Genomic DNA, 22260 nt, shown 5'->3' on the forward strand with positions numbered 1-22260 from the left:
CCGAGTGTGAAGCGGTTGGGATGAAAATCCATCTCCAAATCTGAAACCATGGTCCTCAGTTGGAAAAGGGTGGAGTGCCCCCTCCGGGTCGGGGAGGAGATCTTGCCCCAAGTGAAGGAGTTCAAGTATCTTGGGGTCTTGTTCACGAGTGGGGGCAGGAGGGAGCGGGAGATCGACAGGCGGATCGGTGCAGCGTCTGCTGTGATGCGGACGTTGTATCGGTCTGTCGTGGTGAAGAAGGAGCTGAGCCAAAGGGCGAAGCTCTCAATTTACCGGTCGATCTACGTTCCAACCCTCATCTATGGTCACGAGCTATGGGTCGTGACCGAAAGAACGAGATCCCGGATACAAGCGGCTGAAATGAGTTTTCTCCGCAGGGTGTCCGGGCTCTCCCTTAGAGATAAGGTGAGAAGCTCGGTCATCAGGGAGGGGCTCAGAGTCGAGCCGCTTCTCCTCCACATCGAGAGGAGCCAGATGAGGTGGCTTGGGCATCTGATTCGGATGCCTCCGGAGCGCCTCCCTGGTGAGGTGTTCCGGGCATGTCCCACCGGGAGGAGACCCCGAGGAAGACCCAGGACACGCTGGAGAGACTATGTCACCCAGCTGGCCTGGGAACGTCTCGGGATCCCCTGGGGAGTGCTGGAAGAAGTAGCTAGGGAAAGGGAAGTCTGGGCTTCCCTGCTAAAGCTGTTGCCCCCGCGACCCGGGCCCCGGATAAGCGGTAGATGATGGATGGATGGATGGATGGATGGATGAGTTTGCATGTTCTCCCCGTATTTGCATGGGTTCCAGCATCCCCGGCCACTCTTGTGAGGATAAAGTGAATCAGAAAATGGATGGATGGATGGATGAATGGATATCCCAATAGTTCTGCTCCCTTGAAAAGTGGCTGACTTCAAGCAAAAAGCTGCTCTGTCCTGAGTTGCCAAACACATCTCGATGTCAATACCAGGAGATAAAAGCTGGACTTGTGAACTTTTGTTTCAGACTCCGACATTTCCCAAATGTGTGCAACAAAAACAAAGGGAGTGACCTTGCGGTTCCATCCTCTTGGAGTCGACTGCAAATGCACTCATTGGCTCCCCGCTGATGCCTCGCTGCGGATGACCGCTACAATTGAATTGCCGGTCCCGTCCGTCCCAGGAAGCCACATGTTGCATTCGAATCATTCTGCCCCTCCCCACAAAAAAAAAATGCTCAATGGCGTTTAAAATTGATGACTTAAATTTCGCATTCGGTTCAGACATAGCAGGTCGTCCCAGTTCTTGGCCCTCAGTCTCAAGAGCCAAAACCGCCTTCGTCTTTGAGCAGTAAAAGACGGCGATCGCGCCCACGTCTTTTGTGGTCCAGAAAAAAATCTTTTTGACAATGACGGTGTTGAGTTTTGGCTCGCCCCCTCTTTCGTTTCTCCCGGTGGACTTCCAAGGGTCCCTGAGGGAATATTTGGCGTCTTGAGTGCCCGACCTGCAGCCTTTGGATGATCACTATTGCGCCGCTGAAGATCAGTGTGTGTGTGTGTGTGTGTGTGTGTGCGTTGCTTGTTTTCTTTGAGGCAGCAGGTGTTTAGCTCTCCATTAATGAGGTCCCAGTCCACTCGGTCCCCTGAATGAAACGTCGCTGGTTTCAGTGGGGCGGCCCGGTAGTCCAGTGGTTAGCACGTTGGATTCACAGTGCAGAGGTACCGGGTTCGATTCCAGCTCCGGCCTCCCTGTGTGGAGTTTGCGCCGGGCCTCCGTGGGTTTTCTCCGGGTGCTCCGGTTTCCTCCCACATTCCAAAAATATGCGTGGCAGGCTGATTGAACACTCTAAATTGTCCCTAGGTGTGAGTGTGAGCGTGGATGGTTGTTCGTCTATGTGTGCCCTGCGATTGGCTGGCAACCGAGATTCAGGGTGTCCCCCGCCTACTGCCCGGAGACGGCTGGGATCGGCTCCAGCACTCCCCCCCCATCCCTCCCCCAACGCGACCCTAGTGAGGATCAAGCGATTCCGAAGATGAATGAATGAATGGTTTCAGTGCCAAGCTCATAATAAAACAAAAGCACATTTTACCTATGGAATAATAAGAGGCGGGCGGCCCGGTTGTCCAGTGGTTAGCACGTCGGCTTCACAGTGCAGAGGTACCGGGTTCGATTCCAGCTCCGGCCTCCCTGTGTGGAGTTTGCATGTTCTCCCCGGGCCTGCGTGGGTTTTCTCCGGGTGCTCCGGTTTCCTCCCACATTCCAAAAACATGCGTGGCAGGCCGATTGAGCACTCTAAATTGTCCCTAGGTGTGAATGTGAGCGTGGATGGTTGTTCGTCTCTGTGTGCCCTGCGATTGGCTGGCAACCGATTCAGGGTGTCCCCCGCCTACTGCCCGGAGACAGCTGGGATAGGCTCCAGCACCCCCCGCGACCCTAGTGAGGATCAAGCGGCTCGGAAGATGAATGAATGAATAATGAGAGGCTTTTTTTTTTTCCCAAACCTAAAAATAATAATGCGCCCAGGCTATTTTATGAAAAGCAATCCAGCCCAATTTTTATGAAGCACTTTCACATAAGATAAGTGACTTTATTGTCAATTATTTTGCATAAAAATGCATTTGCCGTGAGCACCGTGGCAACACAGTAAACATAAAAAACGGGCACGCTCGGCCGAAACATTTTAAGAACGTGTTTTCCACGCCGATCGGCGTCACGGATGGTCAGAGGGGAAGCTTACGATTCGTTGACTTGAGGGCCCTTGAAAAGACGAAAAATTCCGCCAGGGTTGACCATTAAACTGCCATCGCTTGAGGCCGTCATTTGCGCGTTATCATATTATATTTTGTGTCTGTGCGTTTGGATTTTCATTCGCAATCTTCTCCAAGAATGGTACAACCTTTTTCAACTTGAATTTTTTTTTTCTTGTTGTTGTTGTTGGAGGGCACATTTGTGCGTGCATATTTTATTTTTATTTTTTTTTGAAGGGAGCGTAATCCCTCGTCTGAGTTCAGTGTTGGTGCAAAATGAGGATGCGGCGCCGTCACCCCGCAGGTGTCACCTCTTGCTCGCCATGACAGCAGCGAGCACCCCCGGGGGTCTCCCCATAGCATCTTTCATCTGCTGTCGGGCGGTGCGTGTGATCATTCGCATTCGCTGGACTCTCTCCCCCGCCATCATTGCAGATGACGTATGCCGGCTTATTTTTTTTTCTGTTTGTGGGGGGGGGGGGCAAGTTTTCTCTCTGTTGCTCTTTTTTGCCGACTCTCATCTCAGATCTCTATCGGCGGTGATTCATCTGAGACGCAATCTCACTCCATCTCTGCTCTGCTCTACCGCACGACCCCCCCACCCCCCTCTCCCGCCACCAAATACACTCACTCACACATGCACACCACCGTTTCCGCTCACTTACACTTTAGCTCCTCTTCTCATCCCGTATCTCATCTTTTCAACATGGTCATTCTGCGACACGTACATTTTATTTCCTTGACCCCCCCACCCCACCCCCATCCATCGCCTTTAAATCTGCGTTTCAATATGAATAGACGTCTGTCTCTAATTGATGTACACGAGAAATTTTTAAAGAGGCAAAAATTGTGAGCAAGTACCGGCTGATGTAAGCACGTGATAAAAAATTGGGAATGGAAATCCGTTGCTTTTTTCCGCCAGGCGCATGAAAAAATAAAACGGTGAAACTTTAGAACCGAGTGAGACTTTGCTTGGATCCGAGCAGCAGGTGTACCTCACGTTTAGTCTTGTGCGCGAGCCTCTCATCTGCCTGCCACGTTCCGATTCTTTTCACTCCAGCTCCTTTCCCGCCCCCCCTCTCCTTCTCGCGCCCCCTGTCGACACACACACACACACACACACACACACGCGTGACAGTCATCGCTTGTGTTTTCAAAGGCTGAGAGTGCGTTCACCTCGCCAAAGCGTCCCCCTCCCCCAGCTGGGTTTCTTGCCCCGCTCTGTGCGGAGGAACCGCCTGCGATTCAGCCGTCAAGGAAAAGGGGGTGGAGAGGGGGCGGGGGGTGGGTAATGAGCTGACTAGAGGAGCGGAGAGGCGGCGGGCGAACAGGACACGGGGCGAAGTGTGTGCAGGCTGGAAAAGGAAGGATGCTCTTGCCCCGCTTGCAGCTTTTCGTTCGATTAGCATGAATTTCACAGCAAATGCAGCGGTTGCGGCAGTCTAACCGGGAGCCCCAGCGAGACAAACGGCGCTTTCGACTCGTCTGGAGAGCTCAAGCGGGCGGGAGGGGAGGGGAGGAGGGGGGAGAAGAGCAGCAGCGGAAACGCAGGAATTGCAAGTGGAAGGACGGAGCAGCGTCCCGAGACGCGGGATCGGCCGATTGTTGTTTGATGCGACTCCTCCGGTTGATGGTTTGATGCCGTTGCGTCCTCGGTGTGGCTGAGCATTCCAATTCTATTGGTTTCCTCTTTGTTATGATGAAGGACAGCGCAAGAAGGTAACCGAGCTTTTTTTATATATTTTTTTCCGACTGCTTCATCTGGGATCGCAAAGCCAACATCTGGATTCTTTCCGTTGTCGACGCCCCCCCCCCCCCCATCCCCAACGTCGCAGCCCGGCGCGCGTCCAGAGTAATCCGCCATCAGCCGGCGTTACATTCATTCATCTGCAGACAAAAAAGTTCCAAAGGGATGGCAGGAGTGTTTCTCCTCATGATGTAGGCTTGAGGAGACGGCGTCAAACAACAAAGTCAATGTCGACAACGTTGTTATCCGAGGATATAAAATGGAGGCTTAGTTAGCCAGGGAAATGTTGGATTTCTTCTAAATTAGCGAGGACATTGGTGGGATGCAACAATTGGATATCGATACAAGACTGTCTGAGGATTTGGAGGTTCAGGAAGGATTTTTCCCAGAGGATTTTTGAAACAAGGATCTTTTTTTTTTGTTGTTTTTTGGCTTTTACTCTTTATTTTTTTTTTTATTTCCCGACCTGCCCCCGGGCCCAAGTGCAGGAGATGGCGGGCCCCGGATTCCTTTGAAATGTTTTTTCCTTGTTGGTGTCGTATACGAGGGAGGGGCCTCCTCTTCCTCTCTGGCCCCGCCCTGGTGGAGCGGGAGATGGAAGCTCAGGTGGATGGAGGGCTCTTGGCGGTACCCAGACCCGGGGCGGCTTCGCCCGCAGTCTGGGCCAGTCGGGCCTTCCTGCTCAGGCTGGTGCTGTCATTGGCCCTGCTGGTGTTCCCGTGCCCGGCCGTGGCCGCCAGAGTCTCCTCCTCCCTCAGCACCACCCACCACGTCCACCACTTCCACAACAAACACGGCACCGTGCCCATCGCCATCAACCGGATGCCCTTTCTGACCCGCGGGGGCCACGGTAAGAAAGCATTTTTTTTTTTTTGCTTTCGGCCCGTCGCCGGAACAGGGACTTTGCTCGCTGGCGAACGTGGACGCTGGACTCGGAACTTTGTGGATTTAGTGAGTCAAAGGGGAAATTTCTCGCCTTCAAAAGCTTGATATACGGCGGCGATGAGTTCTAAGTTGAGTACGTAAGCCCAGGCAATTGCTTCTTCATCCATCTATCGATCCGGGTTATTTCCGCAAAGGCCGAGAGAAGGCCGACCTTGCCGCCTCAGCTCCCGATAGGCTCATTCATTCATTCATCTTCCGAGCCGCTTGATCCTCACTAGGGTCGCGGGGGGTGCTGGAGCCTATCCCAGCTGTCTTCGGGCAGTAGGCGGGGGACACCCTGAATCGGTTGCCAGCCAATCGCAGGGCACACAGACACGAACAACCATGCAAACTCCCCCACACACCTAGGGACAATTTTAGTGTGTTCAATCAGCCTGCCACGCATGTTTTTGGAATGTGGGAGGAAACCGGAGCACCCGGAGAAAACCCACGCAGGCCCGGGGAGAACATGCAAACTCCACACAGGGAGGCCGGAGCTGGAATCGAACCCGGTACCTCTGCACTGTGAAGCCAACGTGCTAACCACTGGCCTACCGGGCCGCCTTCCCGATAAGCTTACATTTTTAATTTTTTTTAACACTCCTAACAGTTCTGCAGCATTGTCCGCTCCAAGTATCATAACCGAGTGCGGTTGCAGTTTGCTTATCAAGGAACGATCGAAAGAGCCAGCAGACCGGGGGGGCTTTGCGGATTGCGTCGGTCCTTAACCGATGCGATCAAGCCCGTATGATGTTCTCCCTCTCTACTACTTTGTATTCAATCCCTGTCAATCAATCCGTTTGGGGGTCATTGGCGCTGTGGGTGGGGTGGGCACTGGGTGGTGCCAGAACCACCACTGGACTCTCGGAGGTCAATCGGCCGGGGGCTGAGTTTCCAGAGGTATCGGCGGCACCGGACCTCTTTGCTGTTTTCCCACTGCCGTATCAGATTGTTTTGAAACACTTCTGATACTCAATTTGAATGAATATCAAGTTTTATAAAGGATCGTCGGAGATAGGCACTCAGAAATAACGACAAGACACTTCTGGCTACCAACAATAGGCACTTTATTGGTCCCACACAGAAATGATAACACAGTTCAAACAAGTTGTATGAAGCTAAAGAACTCTTACCGTATGCCATTAGGGTGGAGAGCCAACACCCTCAGCAGAGTGAGCTTCAATACGAGCTAGGCGTTTGTACGGTAACCCATAGCGGACTCTGCTGAGGAGCATCGCTCCCCTCCTTTTATAATCAAGTGGCATTGATCTCAATCAGGTTTTGACAATTCAAACAAAGCAGACTATGAAGTCGTCAAGGCAGGCTAAATAGTTTATCTCTGAAGTCGTCAAAGCAGGCTCCAGAGTCCATCTCTGAAATTGCTTAGGCAAGCAAGTCACCAAGTCATGCAATCATCTCAAAGCAGTTTTTCACTGAGAAGAAATACATTGATTAAAGAAAACATCACAAAATATCTTAATATACCACTGATTTATGCTTTTTAGATTCGACGGCAGTCTTACGGTAGTGTGACAGCGCACCCAAATGAGGGTCCTACTTGAGAGGAGGGAACGGATGTGAGAGGACGCAAGCGTGGTCCTGCGGCCGCTTTGTAATGCCTGTTGCCGCGTTCCCACCATGTCCCCTGTCGTCATGAAAATCTCGTTTCATTGGATTGCTCCTCTCATGTCCTGACGTTCGCCATTTCGAAACTGTGACTTCCAAAAAACCCCCCTGTCCTCCTTTTTTTACGAGTTTTCGGGAATATCATCTTTCCAGCACCGTTGCTGTAACTCAAGAGTAGCCCCCACTAGCTTGTACCAATCAAACGGAATACGTGCGTCATAAACCTCAAGAATATGGTCCCATTAAGCCAGGACTGTAGCCCGATGTTGTGCTGAGACCGCTGAGTGCACCCGAGCTGCTGCCATCGCAGTTTATTTCGAGTGCCTCGCCCACGTTGCTCGCAGATTACAGCTAATTGAAGAGTCCTGACCGCTGAACTGTGGCATTTCTGCGAGGCTACTCGGTGATTAGCGGGATACGCGCAGCGCCACCGCGCAGAAACGTGCAATGGCGATTCGCTCAAACCAGTATGACTGGCAGGTCAATGTCAGGTGTGTGAATGCCGTTTACAGCCACGACGAGGGCACTCGGGAGAAAGTTTGTGTTGCATTGCCGGATGGGCGAGCTCGATTTTATTCTAGAATGAAAGCTAAACTGGTACGCGTTGCCAGGGGTTGATACGTTTTTATGGACCATTTGGCTTGACGAGTTTGCTTGCACTTATTCACTGCTCTTTCATTTGTCAACACATCCGGGCTCGGGCACACACACATCAACGCACTCTTCCGTAGTTTGCCCCCCGCCCCCCCTGGAAAGTATTGACAGCTTTTATATACGTTGCTGCAGTCATCTTTTTCTTCAGTTCTGATGAGCTTCCCACTTTGTCCTTCATGATGCCGCCACTGTCGAGGACGGTACTGGTCAGGTGATGAGTGGTGCCCAGTTGCCTCTAGCAAAGAGTTCGATCTTTGTCTCATCAGACCTGAGAATTCATTTTTATTCCTCATGGTCTTAGAGTCCTTCAGGCGGGCAGCTTTGTTCCTTTTGCGAAGGGGAGTGGCTTCCGTCTGGCCCACGATCCTGCGCAGGCCCGATCGGTTGGAGTGCTGTAGGGAGAGAAAAAGAAACATGATGTGCCCGAGCTCAATTTTGTGCTTGTTGGCTATTATTTAATTCATTCATTCATTCATCTTCCGAGCCGCTTGATCCTCACTAGGGTCGCGGGGGGTGCTGGAGACTTTCCCAGCTGTCTTCGGGCAGCAGGCGGGGGACACCCTGAATCGTTTGCCAGCCAATCGCAGGGCACACAGAAACGAACAACCATTCGCAACCACACTCACACCTAGGGACAATTTAGAGCGTCCAATCCCCCTGCCACGCATGCTTTTGGAATGTGGGAGGAAACCGGAGCACCCGGAGAAAACCCACGCAGGCCCGGGGAGAACATGCAAACTCCACGCAGGGAGGCCGGAGCTGGAGTCGAACCCGGTACCTCTGCACTGTGATGCCGACGTGCTAACCACTGGACTACCGGGCCGCCTGCTATTATTTAAGTTGACGTCAATTCTTTATTCATCTCGACACTGCCCTCGTATGCCCTAAATTTCCACGGCTCAATCGGAAGACATCGAGCGAACTGTTTACCATGTTGAGGTAATCCGACCTGAACGCCCCACCGCATTGGACTAAAGGGATTAAAATAGCTCATTTGGATTCAGGAAATCTTTGATGTTTTCCGTGGATCACTTCCAAGCCATCTCTAGCGTTTTGTCCTTGGTAGTGGACAGTATATGAAAATGCCGGCGAGGGGGTAAACTGAACAGGCACAGGCACGAATTACCAATCAGAGCCAATGTCATGTATTAGGAACAAACTAGCCTGCCCTCCTCCTGCTTTGTTTTTATCCCTGAATTGGACTGAAATGGGAACATTCGAGAGGGATGGACTTTGATGAGTCAAAACAAAAAAAAATAAACACGCACAAAATGAAAAATCAGGCAAGGACAACAGTTAATGACTTTAATCGTGACATAAAGGTGTCAATGTTTAGCGCTTGAACGGCAGCTGGATGACCGGCTCTGAGCCGTGAAATCACCTCGCTTCTATATTTGCTTTGCCACGCTTGTTGATGTTAATTACGGGCTCGCTGCGATCGTCGTGGCGATGCTCTCAAGGCAATTGGAGAAAATTTGTATGTTCACATCGATTCACACATTAGCTAAAACGCCGGCGTTCGGGATGCTTTGCACTTTTAACTGCCGCTGTGCTTTTATTCGCCTCTCACTCCGTTGCCATCCTTTCAATTTCTCTGCCTTTGTTCTCTTTTGAAGCATCGATAGCCACGTCCCGACGACATGCTGCATTTGAGAGAACGGTTTCCGTTTGCGTCAACCCCTCCCTTCCCCCCGCGTCTTGTGGTTTGTTTTAACGTAAACCACGCGTGAATACGAATGACATCGGCTGCTGCGCGGCTCCGTGTCCTGGTCCGGATACGGACAAATGACAATCCCGGCGCCCTCCTTTGAAGTTTACAGACCTAAAAAAAAAAAAATCAAAACGGTGCGCAATCACCATTTCCCCGTGTGCCGCCTTTGATAATCGTAGCTTTATCTTCCCCCCCCCCCCCCCGGCTGCAGCGCATTTGTGTGTGTGGACGTTGAGCGCTCTCCTTTTAGAGTCAAGTCACAGCCCTTGTCTTTCACAGGGCGCCATTAGTATTCATGATCGCGGGCCCCACACGAGGCGCACAAGCGAATGCGCCGACACCTGCGCGCCGATGAGAAGCAAAAAAAAATAAAAAAAAAAAAAAACGATGTCTCAGGTGTCCTGGCCAGTCGCGATAAGCTTGACATATTTTTATTTTATTTTTTTTTTTACATCTCCCACCTCACTCCCAACCTCCTTCAATACCTCTGCGACTTTGTGACGGAACAGATTGAAGACGCTTCAGCTTTTATTTGTGCTGACAGTCGAGATTCCGAAGCCAACCCCCCCCCCTCCCCCCCCCCCCCCGCCCTCGTTGAGTGATTATTTCATGAGGTGTTCCTCCGGAAGAAGCAGATGCATTTTCTCCGTTCTCATGGTTACCATCTGTCAAAATGGAAGGAGGAGAGTGTCGGGGGCTGATAGCAGGTGTTGATGATGCTCCCCCGCATAAGGTTTGCTTAATTTCTCCCCCCACCCCCTTACCCTACCCCCATAGAGACACATTGAGTACCAAACCACTGCATCTGAAAGGCGAGGTTTCACATCTTGACCGTCAGATGGACGAGCGCGGCAATGGAACTTACTGTATGTCTTCGGTTGCTCGGTTCGTTGGCTGAACTTTTTTTTTTTTTCCGAAAGGAGACGCGGTCAAGTCGGTGCGTCAGCGCCGCTGACCTCACCAACCGAGACGTCAAGACTTCAGAAGCCTTGCACCTCGGCTTTGTAGACGAAGGCGCCACCACTTCAGTGGGCGCCGTGATGTGTGAATTATTGAAGCCCGGGGCAGGGGGGGGAGGGGCTTCTTCAGGAGGAAGTGGGAGGCTCGTATCGGGAATGCCCACTGGCCCCGACTTCGCCGATGGACTGTGGCACAAGCATGTCATTTTCACTTGCAAAAGTCGCGAGCTGGCTCCTGACGCGAGAGCAAGTCAGGAATTCCGATATTCCCTGTCAGGATTGTTTGTCCCGTTTGTTCCCCCACCTATTGTGTGCACGCACGCGGCGAGGGTCATTAATCATTCAGTTTGAAGAAGTGGCTTCGCTCCGCCGGCATTTTTCGCTGTGCTCTGCGTAGCGCTAAAACCAAATCAATTATTCACCACAAAACGCAAATTCCTTGACGGAAGAGTCGCTGCGAGGTAGGAAAGACGTCACAACAAGACTCTCCACGTCGACTTTGGTTGATTCCATCTGCAAGAAAAGGAGGGAAGCCCACGGGGATGGGATCGGGTACCGGAGTCTCTTGTCCGAACTGGTTTCATAGCCGAGATCATTTCAATGCGCTCCGGCGACTTCTCAGGATTTGTTTTCCTAATTACTCCTCGCCGCCTCTCATGTTGCGTCGCACAAAAGCTTGCTTGTTCCCCGAAAAAATGACTTTGCTCCGCTCGTGTTTACTTCAGGGATCTTTGCGTCTTCGGCTGACACATCTGTGTCGAGACTCCCGTTGACTGACAGACGCCTCGATATCCGCCGCGACTGATCTTCCCGTCCCCGTATGCTTCCTCCGCGTACCCGAGAGATTAGCAAGCAGGAAGGAGATGGAGAAGATAAAAATAAAAAAAATCTGAGAGGTTAGATTTAATTGAGGTGATGGCAAAGCGGCACAGGAATGAAACGCACTCGAGATCCTAACTGATGTTGTCTCGACACACTTAAAATATTCTCCCGGGGGTTTCGGGAGAAGCTGTAGACAAGTGTCAAGGCGTGAATGGAACGGAACCAGGAAGAAAAAAAAAAAAAAGGCAAACCCCGCCTGCTACTTGCCACTCTGCTCCACTCCATGGTGAGCTGCTGCCATCTCCTCCGAACCTTTTCATCATTTCACTGTGGGGATAAGCGTCTGCCAGGCTGCGGTATGAACATGCCCTGGTAGAAGTGGAGCAAACTAAGGACACGTTGGGCCTCGTGGTGGAAATCCGCAGGGTGTCCGGGCTCTCCCTTAGAGATAAGGTGAGAAGCTCTGTCATCCGAGAGGAGCTCAGAGTCGAGCCGCTTCTCCTCCACGTCGAGAGGAGCCAGATGAGGTGGCTCGGGCATGGGATTACGATGCCTGAGGTGTACCGGGCATGTCCCAGTGGCAGGAGGCCCCCGGGGATCAACCAGGACACGCTGGAGAACCGCGTCTCCCAGCTGGCCTGGGAACGCCTCGGGATTCCCCCGGGAAGACCTGGAAAAAGTGGCTGGGGAGAGGGAAGTCTGGGCTTTCCCGCTAAAACTGCTGACCTCGGATAAGCGCTCGAAAATGGACGGATGGATGGATGGCTTTTGGGGGTGGTTCCGCAGTCGGTGGACTGCGCTGATGGGGGAACCGGGCTGAACATTCCGGATTGTGCGATTGTCGTTGTTCGATTCGTAGAATCGGGTCTTTGGTGTTTGCTGAGGACAAGGTTCCATCTCAGGACTGAAGAAAAGCTCGGGTCAATATCGGCTCAGAGGGAGTCAAGTGAGAGCGATAACTGCGCAGCCGTAAACGAGATTGATCGCCGAGCGGGCCAGCGCCTTCCGAATAGCGGCATTAAAAAGAGATAGCGAGAGGGAGCGACAACCCCGGACCAACCCGAATCTCGGATTTACAGATCGGAAAGCCGCAGCCGGGGTGCTATAATCTGTCTGTGATGATAACCGGAACATGGTGGTGGTGGGGGGGGGGGGATTTTATCTGCCAAGCAAGAGGCTTATCTGGTGGCCTTTACGTAAGGCGCGTAGCTCAGCCACCCGCCGACAGTACAAGCCTCCACCTACGCCTTGTTTTTGCGCACGCTTCGATCAAGGAGCAAAATATGATGCCAGGCTTGATCCAACCTCATCCAATCGAACGGTTGGCGTTCCGTTTTACGTGGTATGTTCTCGTAGTTTGGATTTCAATTCCATGGCATCAATTGCTTTTGTTGGAGAGTCAGTTGACTACAAGTGGACGGGTTCCTCTTCACGGTGGTCGTTGAGGTAGCTGAGTGGTTGTCTCCCCTCTCAAGTCGTTAATCTGGCTCACTCCATCATAGCCCCGTTTCCCTTTTTTTCCGGAATGCTCTCCGTCTCTCTCCCACGGTGCTTTCCGGGTAATAATTGCATTTCACTGTCATAGCTTGGCGCTTTTTCTCCACGAGACTTGCAAAGGTCAGTCCCATCGATGAGTAATAAACAACGGGCTCCTGGCGCTTGAGTGGAAGTTAAGGGATTCTTGATTGCGCTTTGTCTCTCCCTAGCATTCCGATATTGCCTCATGTGTCTGATATCGAGGGTGTATGCATGCAACGGCTATAATATTTGCCCTGATGCCCAAGCATCCCAACCCCCGACTCTGTTGAGGGCGCAAGGCAGTTGATACGTCAACACGTGATTCATGATTGCCAAGCAGTGAACTGCCGAACATGGACCCCAACAATCCGGGTCAATGTCGGCCAGAGGGCGGGGGACACCCTGAACCGGTTGCCAGACATTCGCAGGGCACGCAGCGACGGAACAACCATTCACGCTCACACCTAGAGACAATTTCTTTGGAACCTGGGAGGAAACCGGAGTACCCGGAGAAAACAAGGACAAAAATCCGACTTCAACGGACAGTTAGGGCGGCGGAGAAAATCGTTGGCACCGCCCTACCCACTCTTGAGGACTTGCACACTGCAAGAATCAAGACAAAGGCACGGAAAATCCTCCTGGATCCCCCGCACCCTGCTCACCACCTTTTCCAGCCACTCCCCTCAGGCAGAGGCTACAGATCCATGCGCACCAAATCCAGTAGACACTTAAACAGCTTCTTCCCTTTAGCCATTAACTCCTTAAACAGTCACTGACGTAGTCACTCTTCTTGCACCACAAAATGGTACTACAAAACTACTGGTATACTCTAAAATGGTTCAATGATTTTTTTGTTTACGATGATACTAGTGTAGCGTGTTATACCGGAGACAAATTCCTTGTGTGTTCTACATACTTGGCCAATAAAGATGATTCTGATTCTGAAACCTACGCAGGCACGGAGAGAACATGCAAACTCCACACAGGAAGAACCAGAGCCGGGATCGAACCCACGACAACTGCGCTTGTGAGGTTGACGCACTAACTACTCGCCCCCGGCTCTATGTGCCATTTTAAAACGAATTTGCCTGAATATTTACTCCGATGGGGCGGCCCGGTAGTCCAGTGGTTAGCACGTCGGCTTCACAATGCAGAGGTACCGGGTTCGATTCCAGCTCCGGCCTCCCTGTGCGGAGTTTGCATGTTCTCCCCGGGCCTGCGTGGGTTTTCTCCGGGTGCTCCGGTTTCCTCCCACATTCCAAAAACATGCGTGGCAGGCTGATTGAACACTCTAAATTGTCCCTAGGTGTGAGTGTGAATGGTTGTTCGTTTCTGTGTGCCCTGCGATTGGCTGGCAACCGATTCAGGCTGTCCCCCGCCTACTGCCCGGAGACGGCTGGGATGGGCTCCAGCACCCCCCGCGACCCTAGTGAGGATCAAGCGGTTAGGAAGATGAATGAATGGTTATGGCACAGGTGCGGGTGCCGACGTCACGGTTCCTGCACGTAATTGAGCGCTTTGGAGCTCATTTGCCCGAGAGAGACCCAGTCGAGACAAAGAACGGGGAGCATAAATTGACGCATGCCGATGAGAGAGCGGCTGCGTCATTTCCCCCCTCGCTCGTCGTTTGCTCTCGGCGTGGGGAGGTGACCTCTACCTCGGCGATATGAAGAGAATGTCACGCAACATTACCGGCCCCCGACCCCCACCTTGTCCCACCCTTTTGCCTCAGATGATTTTTTTTGTGCCGTTCTGTGGAGACAAAACAATTCCTTCCCTTTGATTAATGTCTGCGGCGTGGGTGTGCAGCGCAGCGGAGAAAGGATTGTTGTCCCCTTATGAAGTAGAGTCGATGCCACTCCCTTTTGGAATGGCGGGAGAGCCTTGCTGTTTCGCAGGGAAATGAGAGCTCGCAAGGTCAACACAACCAACTGAATAACCTTTCTCAAGTGGACCATCAAGCCGCGCAATTAACTTTGAGCGCTCTCGCTCGCGTGTCTCCGGCAGGACCATTAGCATTCACAGTCAAGTTCATCGGGAGATATTATTTGCGACACTCCACACGATTTGTATCGTGTGACGCATATTCGGGGTGAATTAGTCTCCGTGCTCTCACTTGAGCAACGAATGACCTGCCATTTGAAGCTCGAGTGGCGCTCTGAAATCACACCTCCGGATGACAGGCGTTTGCCGGTCGTATTTGTACGGAAGTTGGGCCGGACCTGACTTGGATTCCCAATGGCCCGCAAAGCAAACGGGCACGAAGGGAAATCTCCAATTGCTCCATCATTGCCGCAGCATGTTTGCTTTGTTTTTGGGTGCAGCGCCGAGGTGAGAGAGAGCATGCCTGCAGCGTGTAGTTGCATCTGTCTGTGTGCCGTGTGACATGCACCCGCAGATGCCGTCTCCGGTCCGCACAGGTCCCGAGGTTCATCGCATTATGAGATGCATAAGAGTATGACGTGGTGTGTGTGTGGGTATGCGTGTGGGTGTGTGTGTGCGTGATCACAGTGCTCACCTCTAAGCATCGAGAAAGGTCAAGTTTAATTTGAAAGAGAGCCGCACAGCCACCCGTAAACAAAGTGCACACGGCATATTTTGGTTTCGTCATGTGATAAGGCGCTAAGCCCTGCACTCTGATGCAGGCGTGTCAACAGAATAATTCATTTTGTTCATGTTTGATCCCGGGGATTATGAAGCTCCTTATTCCTCCGTGAACAGGAGATCTGCGCATTGACATGTCATCTTCTCATATAGCCGCAAGCATAAGCACGGTGTGAAATTGACGCGCTCATTATCGAAAGTGAGAATTTGTGGGAAAAAAAATGTGGTTTCGTCATGATCGGCGGGCATCACTGTAGGAGATGAAAGGGATGTTTCTCCATTGCATTAACAATCAAGACCATACATGCGTAGCACGAGCAGCTTTCATCCAACTGGCAACCTAAGCATGGTTGCCATAGTAACCGATTCTGAAGCCAGCTGAGCCAAAGCAGGACCCCCCCCTTTAGTCGCTATAGATATTACACAAAATAGCAAAAACGAAAAAGAAAAAAAAAGCACCCTCTCGTCATCTTGTAAGAGTCTCTAAAACACAGGTGTCAAACTCAAGGCGCGGGGGCAAGGTTTGGCCTGCTGCATCATATTATGTAGCCCACAAAGGCAATTATTGTACATGTCAACGTCATGTTTCTTGCTAAAACATGAAAATTTTAAATTCATCCACCCCATTTTCTAATCCGTTTATCCTCACCAGGGTTGCGGGCGCGCTGGAGCCTATCCCAGCTAGCCCTTGAGCAGTGGGCGGGGTGCACCCTGAGCTGGTTGCCAGCCAAAAATAAGTTTGACACCCTTGCTCGAAAAAAAAAAAAAAAACCTGACATACAACTAAATGAAAGCATTAACAGACCTGTGGGTGTAAGTTTACTAACTAAAACTATGCAGCGAGCCAAAAGTTCCCGATAAGGAGCATATATGGTGTGCTTTTAAGTCGGAGCCGGAGAATTCCCTCACCACGGCAACAGTGGTCACTGGTAATTGCCTCTCCGAGGTCTTTCAGCCGTGCAGAACCGGACTGCGAGTGCAGAGATGAGCCGAGTCCACTTTGAAATAAAACAATAATGAAGGAATCACCTGAGCTGTGTTATTTTAAAAAATGGGGAAAAAAAATATTGCAGTATGTGCTGGAATCTTGTCTGTGTCATGGTATGGCGATAACGATACATTCAAGGTCAAATTATGGAACTGGATGGATTTGCTTATTATCTAAAAAGGTTAACAGATTTCATCCATGCATTTTTTTTCTTGACCTCGTGCTTGCTTTCTCTCTCTCTCTCTCTCTCTCTCTCTCTCTCTCTCTCTTTTTTCCCACTGCTGCAATGAAGAGGCTTTATCTTTGTTCTCCGCTTCCCTCATTAGAGCCGAGTGCACTCGCAGCACTTGTGTTGTGTTTTCGCCGCCTCTCATCCTACTTGAGCCGAGACTGATTGGATGGCATTGTTACGAGTGTGAAAAAAAAAAAAAATAAAACTGATTATTTTTTATTTTTTTTCAGGCAGGGGGTGGGGTTGGGGGGGGGGGGGGCGTTCTGTGTGATTTGTTTCTACCCTGCCGTTAATTGAAACGTGAGCTGACTTGTAGATGAAGTAGGCAGAGGAATAATTCTTGATATTTTTATGCGGTGGGCTCGGCAAAGGCCTTATTTTAATGATGACCTCGCTACATTCGACACGAATTTCTCGACTGGAAATAAACACAAATGGAACGAACTTAAAGCTGCTCCGATAATGGGCAAATAACATCTCTACTTTAATGGTTACCAAATTAGAGGACGTTGACGACAAGCCATGGCTTCTTCGTCTGATCCCCCGCCCCCCCCCCCACGTGTCCCTAGATAGCCGTTGGTTGCCTAGCATTTCCAAGGAATTTCTTGTTCACATCAGGCAGCTTGAGATTGGTGATTGACCTTTTGCCTTCACTTGTTTCCTAGCAGTGGTCGGCTGCACCCTTGGGGTTTTGTTTGTAAATGATGAGGAGGCTGGCCCAGATTTTTTTGCACTGATGTTCAATCAAGCATGGGCTGTTCAGATATACAATGCAAATAAAGGTTGAGTTGGTTCACAGAGAAAATATTACATTCATAAGCGTCAACCTCCAGGCAGCGGAAGTGAAGAATCAATGGCTTTGGTATACCGCTACGCTAGCTTCTGGCGCTAACTTCTAACAATGGGACAAAATAAAACGGCGACGGTAATTCGCGGACGCATATTACTTCACGTCACGTTTGCTTTCGGCCCATTTGACGAGTCTCGCCCTTGTTTTAGACCATCCGTTGTTTACCGCCACTCTGACGCTGTTATCACGACGTCGGTGCCAGCGTTCTGATGAAATGTTTGTCACGGCCGAGCGGAGACGTCTGAAGTATGACGGCTAAAGAAATACAACACCGACTCATATACCGGCCGTAAATTGAGATACGGTTGCGCAAAGTATTGAGACCAGATCTGTACCCGAAGGGGTGTTACTCCAAATTTGGGAAAATTGAGATTTTGAAAGCAGACTCTCGGCTATTTGTGAATACTTCATTTAATAGACGGTATCAGGAGTCCGAGTCAAAATCTGGCTTCATCTCAACGGGAGATTCCTACGCACCGAGCCCACTTTGCATGATATGTGGCGATGGCGAGTCGTATTTTTTCATGCGTTTTGTATTTGCTGTGTATCTTATTTTGAAGGCATGTTTAAACATTACCATAGCGACCAGGGAGTATTGCGGCCACATCCTCCTGTCATGATTCGTGTTTATTATTACGTTTCGGGGCGGCCCGGTAGTCCAGTGGTTAGCACGTCGGCTTCACAGTGCAGAGGTACCGGGTTCGATTCCAGCTCCGGCCTCCCTGTGTGGAGTTTGCATGTTCTCCCCGGGCCTGCGTGGGTTTTCTCCGGGTGCTCCGGTTTCCTCCCACATTCCAAAAACATGCGTGGTAGGCTGATTGGACACTGTAAATTGTCCCTAGGTGTGAATGTGAGCGTGGATGGTTGTTTGTCTCTGTGTGCCCTGCGATTGGCTGGCAACCGATTCAGGGTGTCCCCCGCCTACTGCCCGAAGATGACTGGGATAGGCTCCAGCACCCCCCGTGACCCTAGTGAGGATTAAGCTGTTCAGAAAATGGATGGATGGATATTACGTTTCGAAAAAATACCACCGTTTTCATGCGTGTCATATCATAATATTTTGCTGTATTTATCCGTCACACCTTAAAGGCCGGCCCCTGAAAATATTGTCGAATATTTAAACCTGTCCGAGGGGCAAAAAAGGTTGGGGACCGCGGCCGCAGAACGAGTCCAGTTTTATGCTTTAAGTGAGATCAGAGTCTCAATACGCTATACGGGCAAAACATTATTACAATCGTTAATATTGAGTTGGTCCACTTCCACACTTTTGGGAAGACTTTCGACAAAGCCTTGAATCGATGGCAACCAGTCTGCTCCGTTTGTCTGATGAAACGTTTCGCCGCTCATCTTTGAAGGTTTCGTCAGTTCCTGCAACTCTTCTCGGACAAACTTAGCGGTCCAGTTGCGATTGAAAGAACGACAATATCTCGAAGTCTTGGCGTGTTCATGATTCTCCTCTTCAGTCAGACGGGATCGAAATCCTCTGAAGCAGTCATAGTAAAAAAAAAATGAATTTTTCCAAGGCTTGCAAGAAAACGTGATCCAATTAAGAAGGTGAAGGCTAAACGGTTTTTGGTTCCCAAGCGGACTCTCTCTTGCGTGATTATCCAACCCGGTTGAGGTTCTTCCTTGGGCTTGCTCGCGCCTGCATGGCCCACATGCAGGACCTTCAAAGTCTTTGTCAGCCAATCCTCTTTGCCATATGCAGCGTTTGACGCGGCGCTGACGTCCGCGGCGTCAAGACCTGTCAAATGGGTGTGAGGTGGGCGTGTATTAAAACTCCTTTTTCACACTGTCTACCATGTAAAAGTATTTGGGGGCTTTCAAAGGCAGGCCGATTTCCGTGACGGACAGCCATTACCACCTCAGTGGGGGGCGATTACCGCAGAATTTAGCTTCCACGATGGATGAGCAAGAACGTAAGCTCGGGCGGTCACCGGAGAATCCGTCAATCAAGTTGTTTATAGTGGAGTGTGTTTCGGCATAATGAGCCTTTTTTCTGTCCATTTTTTTTTCTGGCATCTGGAAAGACACAATGACACTCCTGTTTCTGCAAAATACTCAAATAATGTCATGTAATAGCCCCATTTTTCACGCCAGCCCGTCTCTTCGGTGCCAATATTTCCGCCCGGCGCAGTTTGGCGGAGGGGTGTTTGCGGGGTGTTGCGATTGACTGCCATCCGCGCCGCTCGCTGGGCTTGTTCCTCCAAGATACGTTGCTCTTCAGGCTTGGCTGAGAGAAAGACAGATGTGGCTCGAAAGCGGGAGATAAAGAGGCAGGAAGGGAGGCGGAGGAGACATGGTTGGAGGAACATGGCGCCGAAGCGGCGTGGAATCAGACACAAACGAGGGAATTCGGAGTTGATGATGGAGAGGAAATTGGGGCTGCGGTGGTTCTTCACGCTAAAATGGTATCAATCACGAGCCTGCCTCGACAGACTCAAAAGTGTCTCATGGGAGGACGGGGGGGGGGGGGGGGGGGCTGAGAAGCTTGGAAAGGAGTATTGGCTGTTGTGGGCATGCTTTCACTCATTTGGATCCGATTTTTTTTTTTAACATCCTCTCCATTCAGTGGAGTGGATGAAAAACAACAGAGGCAGAATTTACACATTGCTTGCATCTTTGTGCAGGAATATGAGATCAAGTCGCTTTGTTTGCAGCCACCTCCTATGTCGTCTTTTTCACTATCTGCATATGGCGGCAAAACCGCACCGCACCTGCACTGCATCAGACTGAAATCTGGTTCGAATGTTTTGCCGCACTTATTTTTTATTTTTTTTTAAGACAAATTTGGCACGACAAATGGGCTATTGTTTGACACAAGCGAGAGTACCTAATCGAGTGACCGGTGTCGTGTTGACGTATACCCGTATGGCAGTGGAGTTGAAAACTGGAATGTGAATGGGCCATTAACCGCTGACAAACATCGCCAATGAAAGCAGGTCAATGTTGTTCTTTAGCTACATCGTTTACCAAAAAAAAAAAAAAAAAAAAGAACAAATTAATCCATGAAGCGGAGCGGTAGTCGACGCTTAACAAGGTCAACTTCTCTATGGAGGCATCGATTTACAGTAGCAAGGCACTGTTGCGTCGCACGGGAGCCATTAATTTTCTCTGCTGCGCTTAGCGCGCTTACAGTAGCGCTTCGCTTGCATATATATAGAGATTGGAGGGACCTGGCGAGGAAGCGCAGCGAGCGCAATAAACAACGGAGACGCAAAGAAAGTGACGCTCAACAACGGGGGGGGGGGGGGGGGGTGATGACTGGAAGGAAGCACGGAGAGTAGAACGGGAAGAACTGCACGGGAGATTACTGACGTGGAAAACAAATTGGACGGCATAACCCAACGCTCCACCCGCGCATTCGCTGCCATTAACTAGAAAACCGAAATATTTTCAGCTTAATTGCTCAATAATTAAGTCTTGGCTATTTATGATGCCCTGCCATTGAAAGTGAGAATAATTATCACATCACAAAGAAGAATGTTATTAACCAAACTGCCAAATTTGAAAAACAATTGCAACTTTTTTTTTTTTAATCTCCACATAATATTTGAGCCTCAAAAATATATATCTGCTTCAGTTCCGGGATTTAGTATAGCCCACCCGTTGATCGCCGGGCTTTTCCAAGCCACAATTAGAAGGTGCTCGAAAGCAGTCGCAACGCACACCGGCTATCACGTTTGACCTAAAAACATTCATTCATTCATTCATTCATTCATTCATCTTCCTAACCGCTTGATCCTCACTAGGGTCGCGGGGGGTGCTGGAGCCTATCCCAGCTTTCTTCGGGCAGTAGGCGGGGGACACCCTGAATCGGTTGCCAGCCAATCGCAGGGCACACAGAGACGAACAACCATTCGCACTCACACTCACACCTAGGGACAATTCAGAGTGTTCAATCAGCCTGCCACGCATGTTTTTGGAATGTGGGAGGAAACCGGAGCACCCGGAGAAAACCCACGCAGGCCCGGGGAGAACATGCAAACTCCACACAGGGAGGCCGGAGCTGGAATCGAACCCGGTACCTCTGCACTGTGAAGCCAACGTGCTAACCACTGGACTACCGGGCCGCCCTGATTAGAAATCAATGCAATAATAACACATGCCCTCATCATCATCATCATCATCATCATCATGTGAAGCCGACGTGCTAACCACTGGACTACCTTTTTAAAAAATCCTCTTTGCATGTTCGTCTTTCTCTTGGTGACATATGCACACTCACAGCTGACAACGAGGCACTCTAAAGCCGCCTTATAGCCATATGCCCCATATATCCGAAAAACAGAAAATAATCCAAAACAAAAAAACGGTTGACCATCCAAAATATTTTGACACAACACATCTCTGAATTCACTTCATATGGCCTCGAAGCAACCGCGGAAGACAAATTAATTCAGATTAATTAATTAAAATTAATCAATTAGAATTTATTAATTCAGATTAATTAATTAAGATTAATTAATTAAGATATCCTTTTGTGCTATTTACGATTGTTTGTCACATCACACACATCACATCATTTAATTATTATTATTATTATTATTGTTGTTATTTTTATTCTGCAGCCTGACGGCAGTCGGTAGGAACGAGCGTCGGTATCTCTCCTTCTTACAGCGCGGGTGTAACAGTCTCTGGCTGAAGGAGCTACCTAGTGCTGTCAGGGCGGGCTGGAGAGGGTGGGAGGGACTGTCCATCATAAATGTTCTGCAGCGCAAACTTGTTTGCGCATCCAATTGTCTGACGCTGCTCCAAAGCACTCCAAATATGTCTTCAAATCAAATGCCACGAATGCAAAGGCCCAGTAGGCATTGAAAAGCCACCCGTGACGCCGGAATGGCGCTTCGCTACAATCATGTTGTTCATTGCACCGTAATATGCTAGCGCAAGACTTATTGCGCCCGTTTCGTCGCAC

General features: G+C 50.3%; 2 protein-coding genes across 13 annotated transcripts in view; one reads left to right on the top strand and one right to left on the bottom strand.

Annotated features, from left to right (window-relative positions):
* LOC127601505 (neurexin-2-like) overlaps nucleotides 1–22260 on the top strand; it is a 344756-nt gene that overhangs the window by 237716 nt on the left and 84780 nt on the right. Inside the window, exon 1 of one of the 12 annotated variants that reach the window (XM_052066910.1) lies at nucleotides 3841–5304. The exons of 10 other annotated variants lie outside the window; for them this stretch is intronic. In XM_052066910.1, the coding sequence (XP_051922870.1) occupies nucleotides 4971–5304 (334 nt within the window). In that variant the 5' untranslated portion in view covers nucleotides 3841–4970. Of the gene's footprint in view, nucleotides 1–3840; nucleotides 5305–22260 lie in introns of those variants that run through there. One more of the 12 variants, XM_052066900.1, reaches the window with a different exon arrangement.
* Nucleotides 1–22260, bottom strand: part of tdrd7b (tudor domain containing 7 b) — a 221898-nt gene that overhangs the window by 94736 nt on the left and 104902 nt on the right. The window lies entirely within an intron of this gene.

This window comes from Hippocampus zosterae, chromosome 1 (genome assembly GCF_025434085.1).
Source record: "Hippocampus zosterae strain Florida chromosome 1, ASM2543408v3, whole genome shotgun sequence".
Lineage (NCBI taxonomy): Eukaryota > Metazoa > Chordata > Actinopteri > Syngnathiformes > Syngnathidae > Hippocampus > Hippocampus zosterae.